Source organism: Lepus europaeus, chromosome 18 (assembly GCF_033115175.1).
Source record: "Lepus europaeus isolate LE1 chromosome 18, mLepTim1.pri, whole genome shotgun sequence".
Taxonomy (NCBI): Eukaryota; Metazoa; Chordata; class Mammalia; order Lagomorpha; family Leporidae; genus Lepus; species Lepus europaeus.
Window position 1 is genome coordinate 21,536,611 of NC_084844.1, and position 12,809 is coordinate 21,549,419.

Here is a 12,809-nt window from a genome sequence, read left to right on the forward strand (position 1 = left end):
GTGACTTACCATGAGGGCCCTCATCTGCCTGCTCAGATACCTAAGTTCTGCCTGAGGACTGTAAAGATTCTTGATGTGTGCCCTGGGATGAGGAGAGTCTGCCAAGGCAGGTGCGAGGGCTACAAGAACACACCTTCCTGCTGCCTTCTGTCAGCTCTGTTTGAAAAAAGCAATCATCCCTGGGAAAGGCGTCTATGAAATGCTCCTAGTGATGATCTCCGGAGTGGAATTAGACATACTGCTGTATGGGGGGGGGGGGGGGGGGGTGCCACACAAGGCAAGGCGGACTGTCAGTCCTGGGGTGACAAGTCAGCAGAGGAGGAGTCTCTCTGCTGTGAAGTGTATAAAAGGTCAGCTGAGCACCTGCCGGGAGACAGACTCTGCTCCAGCCTTCCTGAAGCCTCCGGTGCCCTCCTGCTCTCCCCAATGGATTCCAGTCGCAGGAGCTTCCACAGAAGCCTGAGCTCCTCCTCAAAGGGCCCTGCACTCATCATGAGCAGCTCCATATACAGGAAGGGGGGCCTGCAGCCCCTTGGGGCTGCACCCAGCGTTTATGGGGGGGCTGGAGGCCACGGCACCCGGATCTCAACCTCCAGACAGTCGGCAAGCTATGGGAATGATCTCAGTGGTGGCAGGGATCTGTTTGCTGGCAATGAGAAAATGACCATGCAGAACCTAAATGACCGTCTAGCCAGCTACCTGGACAAAGTACGGTCCCTGGAGCAGTCCAACTCCAAACTCGAGGCACTGATCAAGCAGTGGTACGAAGCCAATGCACCCAGCGGCAGTCGTGACTTCAGTGCATACTACAAGCAAATGGAAGAGCTGCAGAACCAGGTGAGGCGCGGGGCCTGGGGAGCACTGTGGCAGGTGGGAGCAAGCAGACCCTGTAGAGCAGGTGCGGCTGGAAGGCTGCCTCTGTAGAACGACCCTGAGTGCTGGGGCACCTACCCACGTGAGTCACTCTAAACCATACTGCTTTTAAATGTTTTACTCTAATTACATATAACACAGGATCATTTTTCCTCCAGTCTTATATTGTCTATCTTTGTCACAGTTTATTGTATCAGCTACAGGGGTAGTAATCTTTGTTCCTGAAAAGAGCTATTTATATGTGATAATAAATTATTGTTCAGTTTCTCACCTCATCCCCATCAAGGTTTGAAACCCCCGTCAACTCAGAGACTTTTCTTCTTTCACTGATGTAATATAGGTATTAAAATGCCAGGGTGCTCAGGGTGGGGACAGGGGGCAAAGGTGTACTTCTGCATAGTCCTTGGGTGTTTAAAATTCTCTGTTTAATCATCTGATCATCACCAAGCAGTTCAGAAACTACTTCCGCATTAATAATCTATGGCCCCAATTGGAATTTATTGCAATCATATCACAGCTTGCTCCCACATCACCCGAGAGGAAGCTGTGTATCTTATCAAGTGCATGAAATAAAAGCAGAGGACTTTGCTCCCTGCTGAAGATTTCATATATGACACGGAGCACTTCCTTCACTTTCATTCTCTTATTTAATCAAGAAAATTCCCCTTTCGTTTTCACTTCTATTTTAAGATTCATAACCCTTTAGAGCAAAGTTAGTCCCCAGCGAGTCTCCTGCTCTTGGGCTGTAGTGGCCATCAGTGTGATGAGTCAGACCCCACAGGAAGGCACTGTGGGATTCCAGGAACAAGGGGCACACAGAGTCACAGAGCTTACAATGCTTTCCTATCGACAGGTCACCCTTCTCAGGCTCTCACCACAAACCAGTCAATCTCCCATGCCTATCTCTGACTCACGCTTCTGAGTCTACCCCGGGTCGCCTCAGAGGCACAGGCACAGCCATCGGTTCCACGCAGTGGGCAGACCCAGCATGGGAAGGCCCTTTCCAGGACCGCAGTCACAGAAAGAGGCCCGTCACTAGAACCTCTTCTGATTCACTTGCGTCTGACAGAAGTCACTTCATTAACTACTTCTAGAGATCCAGAGCCAGGACTGGCATTTGGCCCAGTGGTTAGAATGTCCATATCCCATACTGGAGTACCTGGACTTGACTTTGACCCTGGCTTCTGACTCCACCTTCCTCCTAGTGCAGAGACTTTGGCAGGCACCAGATGATAGTTCAAGTAATTGGGTTCCTTCCACCTTCATGGGTCACCCGGATGGAGTTCTTGGCTCCCAGCCTCAGCCATCACAGGCATAGGGGGAGTGAACCAGCGTGTGGGATTCTCTCTCTCTTTCTATCTCTGCCTCTCTGTCGCTCTTTGCCTCCCTTCCTCCCTTCCTCCTTCTCAAATAAGTAAATTGTAAAGTTTTTAGCCCAGGGCTTACCTGCCTGATACACCCAGTGCCTCATCATATAACAAACATTCATTCCTTCATTGAGCCAAACTTAGTTGACACTAACCTGGAGCTAGGGAACTTGGTGGTGAACAAAATGTGACTTAGGAGGAAACAGGCATGGACGAAGCAACCACACAGAGGATTAAGCGCTGGCAAGAAGGGCTGTGTAGGGCAACAAGGGCACAAGCAGATGCCTCCACGCCACACCGACTAAACTGAGACATGAAGGGGAAGCAGGAGTTCTCCAGGTGATGGGGCTAATGGGGGCATTCTACGCAGGAACCACACCAAAGGCAAAGCACTCGGTCAGACTTGATGGCACAACAAGAGTGAAACTCTCCCTTTGTAAGATCACAGAAAAGCAGACCCTTCCCTGGGGACTGCAGTTGTATTTTATGATTCTGGTACACTAAGTACCCACGTTATCATTCTTCCTGTCAATATTTTCACATGAAATTCTTGACCTGAACATCATTTTTACTGAACTTGTGACAGTAGTTGTATCTGAGGATAAATCCCATCATTTTTAACTCCTATCCAGTTGGAAACATCCTCCTTTCTCGTGTGTTTTCCAGATTAAGGATGCTCAGTCGCAAAATTCCCAGTGTGTCCTGCAAATTGACAACGCTAAGCTGGCTGCTGAGGACTTCAGACTGAAGTAGGTTCCCGATACCACGGTAGGATTTTCCAGGAAAGAATCCCTTTCAGTGGTGCTTCATGGCACTCGGCTCTCCATATTATCCTTGCTGATTTCCTTATTATGTTTTCAGAATCTTACAGCTTTGATGGAGCGGGAAGTACTCAGGGTCAGACTTTGCCCACAATCCTAATATGGAGCCACCTGGAGGGTGACTGACCACTTCCAGGAATTGCTCGTTTTCCTTGGTTTCCTCCCACCGGAACGTTTGTTCTTAGTAACCGGTAATCCACCTCTTCACCCACTGGACTTAACTCTGCCCTTTGGAGTAATGACGAGGCAATTTACTACTCCCTTCTTCCTACGTGTCCGTCTGTTATCTACAGAGAGCTACACACCAGGGCAGACCAGGGAGACCCCAAGGGTCTCCACATAAATGGCCCAAGTTCCAAGGGTGACAGCTGATATTTTCTCGTTTGTGTTCTACAACATGAGCTGACCAATCAAAGAAGCAGGACCTGTCTGTGGTTAACATATTTCAGACTGTGCTCACCTTCTGTGTGGTCCCCACGTCGCGTGTGATCACAGCTGTTCCTCGATGGAACTTCCTCATGCTGCACTTGTGCACGCAGTAACTCTAAAGTCCCCTTTATGTGCTGCAAGGGATCTAAAAAAGGGAAACGAGCAAGTATACGTGAACGCTGAATTGGTGAAAGCTCAGGCATCCCACCTTTACCACGTCAGTATCTGGGCCTCCACTGCGTCACCATTTTTAATATTTTGCTGTTTTTAAAAAATGAGCATATGTAAGTGTGCAGAGGAGACCACTTGGGATAATTTACTTTGGATGCATCTGTTTACCAAAGTGATCAAAATACATTTATCAAGTTCATTTATTAAGTAAAGCTAACCACTATTTCATATCAATAACAGAACTCTTGGGGCCGGCACCGTGAGTCACTAGGTTAATCCTCCACCTACGGTGCCAGCATCCCATGTGGGCACCAGGTTCTAGTCCCAGTTGCTCCTCTTCCAGTCCAGCTCTCTGCTGTGGCCAGGGAAGGCAGTGGAGGATGGCCCAAGTGCTTGGGCCCTGCACCCGTGTGGGAGACCAGGAGAAGCACCTGGCTCCTGGCTTCAGATCAGCGCAACACCGGCTGTGGCGGCCATTTGGGGAGTGAACCAACAGAGGGAAGACCTTTGTCTCTGTCTCTCTCTCACTGCCTATAATTCTGTCAAATAAAAAATAAATAACAGAACTCTTTACTAAAACAGCAATTAAAACAAATCTTTAAAATTTCTTTTAAAATATATTCTAGAATTGAGAAATTTATAAAAAGTACATCAGGTCAACTTCTTATAAATCACTCCAAATCAGAGATTATGTGATGGAGCAAATTGTCTGGTTCCTAGGTTCTCATTCGCATTTCATGAGGGAGACTTTATAAAGCCCTGAAGTTGATCTCCACGTAGACCATGTAAGAATATATCTGCTTATTTCAGATTTCAGAGAGACTCAGTTATCTTTGCATACGCATTAATTTTCAGGTTTGAGTCTGAGAGGGCGATACGCCTAGCGGTGGAGGCAGACCTTCAAGGCCTGGGTAAGGTTTTTGATGACCTAACCATAAAAAGAACAAATCTGGAGGTTCAAGTTGAAGAACTGAATAACGACTTGGCTCTCCTCAAGAAAGAACATCAGGAGGTGAGAAAATACCCAGGTGTGGCATTGGGAATGATGGGAAGGCTCTACTAATGAGGAGGAGGAGACACAGAGGAAGAAGAGCTGCTGGTGGTGCTGGTGACGATGACACAACTGTGGTGTCGGTTCTTATTTCTTGTCACAAGGTTGCTGCCCATTACATGACCTGGAGCAGTATGTGGACACAACCAGCCCTTCATAAGTTACTACTTCCTTTCTTTCCCACTCATTCCCAGTGAGCAAAATGATGAGACCTCTTATGCCTCTTCTGCCCAGCCTGCCGAGGATGTGTGTCACACTAAAACCCACCAGGATTTTCACTCTCGTAGGAAACCGATGCCCTACGCCGGCACCTGGGCAACACCGTCAATGTGGAGGTGGATGCAACTCCAGGCCTGAACCTCGGCGACATCATGAGTGAAATGAGACAGAAATACGAAATCATGGCCCAGAAGAACCTTCAAGAGGCCAAAGAACAGTTTGAGAGACAGGTACAGCATAATCCTGAAGTATGAGCAGGCTGTCCTCCACGGAGACACAACTCGTCCTTCCCTTCTTCCTTCCTTCTCTCATTCTTTTTTCTTTCTTTCATTCCTTCTTTCCCTCTCTCCCTCTGTCCTGCCTTCCTTTCTCTCTTTCCTTCTCTCCTTACTCACTCATTCTGTTTTTTCCTTCCTGGGTTTTAGACTGAAGCTCTGCGGCAACAAGTCACAGTGGACACTCAGGAGTTAAAAGGAACCGAGGCCCAAGTGACGGAGCTGAAACGCACCTACCAGAGCCTGGAGATAGACCTCCAATCGCAGCTCAGTATGGTAAAGCATACCCACCTCCCGCTTCCCAAACCCCCGTGTGTTGACTAAGTGTCTGTGTTAGGGATTCTGGAGATGCAAAGACCTAGAAAAAAGGAGCCATCTACTTGCAGAGCCCATGGGAAAACAGGCTGAACCACTGACTCTAATCAAAAGACAGAAAGCAACCTAGGAAAGGGCACCATACCTCACAGAAGCAGAGGAAAGAGTAGATCTGGAAAAGCCCACTGTGCGGAGAGCTTTCCATTTGAGATGAACCTTTAAGCTAGAGGTTAAGAGTAGAGATATTACAGGAAGCAAATCGGTCTGCCCATGGTAATTATGCTGTGGTAACCAGCAGCCCTCAATATCGTACCAGCAACAACACTGCACCCATCACAGGTCGGCTACAGCTCCACTCCATGACTTTCACTCCCCAGGGGCAAAGCTAAAGGAGCAGCCCCGCTCTGGGACAGGCAGAAAGAAAGAGCAATGGCCAAGGCATGCGAGAGCCCTGCAAACTTCTCACAAAAGGCATTTCTCAGTTTCACCAGCATGTGCTTAGCCAAAGAAGTCATGTGACCAAGCCTGGTGTTGATGCGCTGAAGAAGTCTAATCCAAACCGCCAATCCCAGGGCCAAGCCTGAGGGGGAGGGAGGGGACCTGGCCTGCTGATAGGGTGGGAAAGCAAACACTGAGGACGATAACACAGTGTACCACACTGAGAACAGTGGGTGCCAAGCCAGAAACAAGGAAAAAACCCAAGAGCTGGTGATCCCAGCTGGCGGGCTGTGGTTGCCTAGCGAGAATGTGGGAAGCAGAGCTAGAAACACACATGAGTCCCCCAGGCTCCAGCTGCGAAAGTACTCCCCCAAAAAAAGTTTAAATTGAGCCATTTCTTACACCAAGTCCCTAAATACCAAAGCCCTCTTTTTCTTGTGCTCACAGAAAGAATCTCTGGAGCACACCCTAGAGGAGACCAAAGCTCGTTACGGTAACCAGCTGGCCACTATTCAGGGCCTGCTAAGCTCTCTGGAGGCCCAGCTGATGCAGGTTCGCAGTGACACAGAGCGCCAGAACAATGAATACAACGCCCTTCTCGACATAAAGACTCGTCTTGAGCAGGAAATTGCTACTTACCGTCTGCTTCTGGAAGGAGAAGATGTAAAGTAAGGATCATTAACATGGGCTGTGTGTATCAATGTCTAGATACTGTCCTATTTTACTGTCCTTGCCACCCATGACCCAATGCAATCCCTAACACAAAAGCAATTATACATATACCACTCACAACAACAAAAGTACACCAAAAAGTACACACACACCCAAAACACCAAATATGGCCTTTGTACCTGAGGTTATGTGGTAGGGCTAAGTTAGGAGATGGCTATCCAAATGATACCAATTGTGTTAAGGCCAGTTTTTCTGATTAAAGTATAATTTAAAGGAAAGTTACTTTTTTGAAAAATTCTTATTCCGAGCTCACAAATTAAACAAGAGGCCACAGAGGTCCACAGGAGCCAGCTGGAGAATCGTGAGTATTGCTGAAGAAGCTGTCTCACAAAGATCACACCCAAGAACAACAGGAGAACACAAAATTCAAACTTTCATTATGAATTTGCTATTTTAATTACAAAAGCTTCTAGCATTTGTCAACCGGGTCAATTCTGAAGCTATTAATTTTTCAAGTTAAAAAGCAAGACACTCAAATAAGTCAGTTGCAATTAGAGTGGGGGGCAGGCATTTGGCACGGGAGTTACAATGCCACTTAGGACACCTGCACCCCATGCTGGAGGGCCTGGAGTTGAGTCCCAGCTCTGCTTCCGATTCCAGCTCCCTGCTAATGCGTACCCTGCGAGGCATCAGATGATGGCTCAAGTACTCAGTCACTGCCATACCCATGGGAGACCCGGATGGAGTTCTGAGCTGCTGGCTTCAGCCTGGCCAGTCCCAGCTGTTGTGGGAATTTGGAGTTGAACCAGTGAATGGAAGATCTCTCTCTCTCTCTCTGCCTATTAAATACACAAAAATATTTTTTTAAAAGAGTAATACATTCAGCCAGCGCCGTGGCTCACTAGGCTAATCCTCTGCCTTGCGGCGCCGGCACACCGGGTTCTAGTCCCGGTCGGGGCACCGATCCTGTCCCGGTTGCCCCTCTTCCAGGCCAGCTCTCTGCTGTGGCCAGGGAGTGCAGCGGAGGATGGCCCAAGTGCTTGGGCCCTGCACCCCATGGGAGACCAGGAGAAGCACCTGGCTCCTGGCTTCGGAACAGCGCGGTGAGCCGGCCGCAGTGCGCCTACCGCGGCGGCCATTGGAGGGTGAACCAACGGAAAAAGGAAGACCTTTCTCTCTGTCTCTCTCTCACTGTCCACTCTGCCTGTCAAAAATAAAAAAATAAATAAATAAAATAAAATAAATAAAAATTAAAAAAAAAGAGTAATACATTCAAGTTGTAAATAACAAGCATTACCAAAGGGAAAGAACATGAAAACACACATCACTCACTTTGCTTTGAAACACAAAATGGCAGAGTATTCGTTAGCTTCTCATTGCTCTAACTAAACTACATGAGAGGCACTTCCTAAGAAGGAAGAAGGTTTGCTTCTGCTTCCTTTGGAGGTTCACAGCTCAAGACCAGGTGGTCCCTTTGGTGTAGGCATCTGGGGAGGCTGGAGGGTGGCAGAGAGTATCACCTGGAGAGCCAGGAAGCAGAGACGGAGGGCACACACGTTGAGACTATCCCCAGGTGGGCTCTCCTGACAATGCCATCACGGGGCTCCTCTGTAGCAACTTGATCCAACCCAATCAGTTCCTGAAGGCCCCTCCTCCACCAACCATTAACCCATGAACCATAAACTTAAGACTTTTGGGGTTTGACATTAGGCATTAGTTTGGGGAAACCAAATTCCATTCAAACTGTAACAGACAATAATGCTTTTTTTCTGTTCCCCCCCCCCTTTTTTTTTTTAAGCAACCTGGAAGAGAGAGGTAAGAGTTCCAAATTTTTGCACATTTTCTGTAACACTGGAACTTCAGTAGCCTTCTGTTAACTGTCACTGGAGGAAAGTAGGGTGGCCAGTTCTCAAGCGAGCAGATGAGACCCCAGGGATTCCGAAAGTCTTTCACACAGCATTACAATTTCATGGGGGAATTCTAACAGGCTGCCCATAACAGAGCAGTGCTCTTGACCTGTGCTATTGCTGTCCTGAAGCTTCCTGAGATTCTGAAAAGGGAAAAAAAAAATCAAACATGGAAATTTTGCTTAATTCAACAAAGGAAATTTGCAAATTAGAGAAGAGGGGACCACTGGCTGCACTTGTTTATAAAATGAACTTAAAATTGAAGAAGTAAAATGAGTTCAACATTTTCTCCTAAAAGAAGTAAATGAGGACAAAAATAATCATTTAAATTAGCATATTGTAAGTCAGAAGAGTCATGTCCCAAAGTTAACATTTAATGTTTGATGTGTATTCAGATAAAAAGAAAACCAGGAAGATCAAGACAGTTGTGGAAGAAGTAGTGGACGGCAAGGTTGTGTCATCTGAAATCAAAGAGGTGGAAGAATCCATCTGAACAGCCACCGGCAGGAGACGCTGCGGAGGCTTACAGGGAAGTGCGCCTATAATTTTGCTCCCTACAATAAAACGGCCACCCAAAAGCACTATTAAGACCTTGGAGTAATCAGAAACGGCGGGGAGGGGGAGGGGGTCCTATTTGTCAATCTCTGTAATTGAATATAAATGTTTCACTCAGAGGGGATGGAAATCGCCTGTGAACGTGAGATTTAATGAGCACTGGAATATTTAAAATGTCGTTACTGTCATCTGCTTCGTGAAATGCATTCATTACAAGCTACAGACCACAAAAATCAATGTGTCGGTAACAGTGTTGAAAATTACAGTACATTTCAATTATGCTGAATCTGACAGAGCAGAGGAATCTATGCAAATGGCAAATAAGCTTCTCTCTTCTCTTTTCCTGTTTCTAAATTGTAAAACCTCCCCTTGGGAGCCCCTGGAGTCTTCATGGAGCTGTTTCTGGTCAGTCCCACTGAAGTTTTAACATCCGTACAGTTCCACAGTTCTGCAACCTTTGAGCCACGGCTGCTTTTTTCCACTGCCTCTACTGCCTTTTAAAACTCAATTATTCTGTGAATAATCTGAGTCAAATTCCAATCACAAAAACTGAGCAGAATAAGAATGAAATCTGCTATGCTTGAAATGGGAGTAGGTTAAAATCAAAACTACCGAAACGCTTCTCGAGGCACAATGCATCTCCTTCCGACAATAAACTGTGTGAATCACGGGGGCTCTCTTTCTTTACAGAGCAAGCACACATTATGAAACGTTTCCCGTCATTTTTTGTGGCAGCTTTATTGAGATGTAACACGTACAATTCAGTGGTCTTCAGTGTGTTCCCAAGGTCGTGCAGCCATCGCCATTATCTAATTTTAGAACATTTGCATCATCTCCGCCACCCAAAAAAAGCCCCCACACATTAGCAGTCACCCCCAGCACCTCACTGACCTCACTGATCTCCCCCTCTCTATGGGTTTGTCTATTCTGGATATTTCATAGAAATTGAATCAGACTGCATGTTTTTTATGATTTTATTCATTTATTTGAGAGGCAGAGCTACAGAGGGGGAGAGACAGAAAGGTCTTCCATCCACTGGAATTCCACCTAAATGGCTACAATGGCTGGGGCTGGGCCAGCCTGAAGCCAGGACCTTCTTCTGGGTCTCCCACTCGGGTGCAGGGGCCCAAGCACCTGGGCCATCCTCCTCTGCTTTCCCAGGCCGTCAGCAGAGACCTGGATCTGAAGAGGAGAAGCGGGGACAAGAACATTAGAGGCTGGCACCACAGGTGGAGGCTCAGCCCACTAGCCACAGTGCCCAGCCCGGACTGTGTGCTGTTGGACGCAGCACTCACTGGAGCATGGTTCATAATGAACGCAGTTGTAACAGCCATCAGCTGATGAGTGGGAAAACAAAAAGTGGCTTATCTGTGCAGTTGAGTATTGTTCGCCAATAAAAGGAATAAAGTACTGCTACATGTATGTGATAGGTGCTACATGTATGCTGACAGAGAAAGGTCTTCCATCCACGGGTTAATTTCCCAAATGGCCACACGGCTCAGAAGTGGAGCAGCCAGGACTCTAACAGCACCTATATGGGATGCTGGCACCGCAGGCCAGCTTTACCCGCTACTCCACAGCGCCAGCCCCCGGATATGCTCTTAAGCAACTAATTACATGGCAAGTGAAACATGATTCACGCCTGAAATAGGCATTTGCCTTTCCTTCCTTAGTTGTTCTGCTGTTGGTCATTTTCGTTAGCCAAACACAACAGCCAATTATGACAAATGTCCAGTTAGTTAACATCAGGCACCAGGCTTGATTTTGCACAAACCTTGTCAAAAAAGACATTTTCATCATTCTGATTTCTGCACTTTTGGAAGAAGTGAAGAGGTTTCACTCATTTCTTTACTAATTTACTTCCAAGTCACACCAGGTAGCAAACTGCTTTTAAACGTGTTTAAAAAAAAAAACAACTTGTAGAAATAAATACTTTCTACCTACCAAGACACATTCCAGAACTGTCTGAAATTCTGATATTAGGATCAAAGAGACTGAATCTAAAAAAAAAAAAAAAAAACCTATGTAGATGGACTTGAATTTGATTAGACATACTCATTGTCATATGGCAACAACAAATTGTATTAAAAGAGGCAGGGTTATCATCCTTAACTCAGTTTCATATCAGAAAATGGAAGATTTCCCTGTAGATTTTTGGGCTATCTCTAGTTTCTTCCAAGTGATCTTTCAAAGAAAGTAGGTGAGAGCAAGCGCATATCTGCGCATATCTTTGCTACATGGCCGAGTTCCACCTCTGGTTTTGCCAGAAGTTACCGTGGGAAAGTGAAGCGTTAATCTGTCTATCTACACTTCTTGTTTGAGCTGAGAACCAGACCAGCAAGCTCCCGTTTCTGACAGAGAAGTTTCAGTCTGGAGCCGTAGGTCTCAACAGCACAGGCTGGAATTATCATGAATGTATTTCCTTATTTTGCATGAAGTCATCAGTGCGAAGGTGGAACTATCAGACGAGACAGAACCCCTGGAATGAGCTTAGCAGAGAGAGAACTTTTCTAGAAAGGAGAAAACTATGTTTCCAGAAGGGAGAATGACATGGAGTGATACAAAATCCAGCCACGGCCGGTGAAGCCACCTGGATACCTTCTGCTCTCGTCCTTCCTGACTCAGATTCAGTCTCAGCTACCTTGTTACACTCCCAAACAGCAGCTCCAACTGAACACATTGGTTAGTGGTTTATTTTTTATTATTTTATTTGAAAACCAGAGACACAGAGACAGACAGATCTCCCATGCACTGGTTCAATTCCCAAATGCCTGCGACAGTTGCGGCTGGGCCAAGCTGAGACCAGGAACCCAGAACTCAATCCAGGTCCCCCATGTGGGTGGCAGGGACCCAAGTGCTGCCTCCCAGGGTGTGCCTTAGCAAGGAGCTGGATCTGAAGTGGGGCTGGGACCCGAGCTCAGGCACTCTGATGTGGCACGTGGGTGACACGAGCAGGGTCTCAATCGCTGTGCCAAACCCCACCCCAATGACTTCCTACTTTCAGACTCCCCTTTGAGTGTCTGTTTTCTCTCTGCTGGGCTCGCTTCTGAGATCCCCCCTACTACGGCACAGTTTTATACTCCTCCTCTTGGCCTCTATCAACTGCCTCCCAAACCCTCCCTGCGTCTGAGAACCTCTGAGCCCCGAAGTCCAGAACTCAGCCTCACTCGTGCCTCCCTGAGGGTCTTCACTCATCTCAAAAGCACGATTTCAATGTACACTATTCTTTCATACACTAACAGGACTTTTAAATATTACAGCCAGAGTGATGAAAGGGATGACGACAGCCCAAGAGATGAGTGAACTGCAGAAAGCAGGTCTATTTAATTAAAAAAAAAGATTTATTTATTTCTGTATTAATTTGAAAGGCACAGTTAGAGAGAAAGATCGATCTTCCATCCACTGTACACTCCCCAAATAGTCCCAATAGCTGGGGCTTGGCTAGGCCAAAGTCAGGAGCCTGGAACTCCGTCTGAGTCTCCCATGAGGGTGTATGAGCCCAAGCACTGGGGACATCTTCCATTGCTCTCCCAGGCCCATCAACAGGGAGCTGGACTGGACAAGGAGCAGCTGGGACTCAAATCTGCTCATCCGGGATGCTGGCACTTCAGGCCGCAGCTTAACCTGCTGAGGCACAACATCGGCCCCAGATGCAGGTCTGTGTTTAAGGGAAGTAACTCAGGTGAGAAATTCCGCAAGGAAAGACCAGAAAACTA

At 47.0% G+C, this 12,809-nt stretch overlaps 1 protein-coding gene across 1 annotated transcript; it reads left to right on the plus strand.

The window, feature by feature from the left end:
- Positions 1 to 426: 426 nt before the first annotated feature.
- Positions 427 to 9,031, plus strand: KRT20 (keratin 20). The gene is made up of 8 exons (XM_062175735.1): positions 427 to 837; positions 2,907 to 2,989; positions 4,517 to 4,673; positions 5,000 to 5,161; positions 5,357 to 5,482; positions 6,407 to 6,627; positions 7,037 to 7,075; positions 8,932 to 9,031. The coding sequence occupies exons 1-8, from the start codon at positions 427 to 429 to the stop codon at positions 9,029 to 9,031; spliced, it is 1,299 nt and encodes a 432-aa protein (XP_062031719.1).
- The last annotated feature ends 3,778 nt before the right edge of the window (positions 9,032 to 12,809 follow it).

Coding starts and splice junctions, on each gene's coding strand:
- KRT20 (XM_062175735.1), top strand. CDS start 427: ATGGATTCCAGTCGCAGGAGCTTCCACAGAAGCCTGAGCTCCTCCTCA. Junction 5,162..5,356: donor AAGAACAGTTTGAGAGACAG/GTACAGCATAAT, acceptor CCTGGGTTTTAG/ACTGAAGCTCTGCGGCAACA. Junction 5,483..6,406: donor TCCAATCGCAGCTCAGTATG/GTAAAGCATACC, acceptor TTGTGCTCACAG/AAAGAATCTCTGGAGCACAC.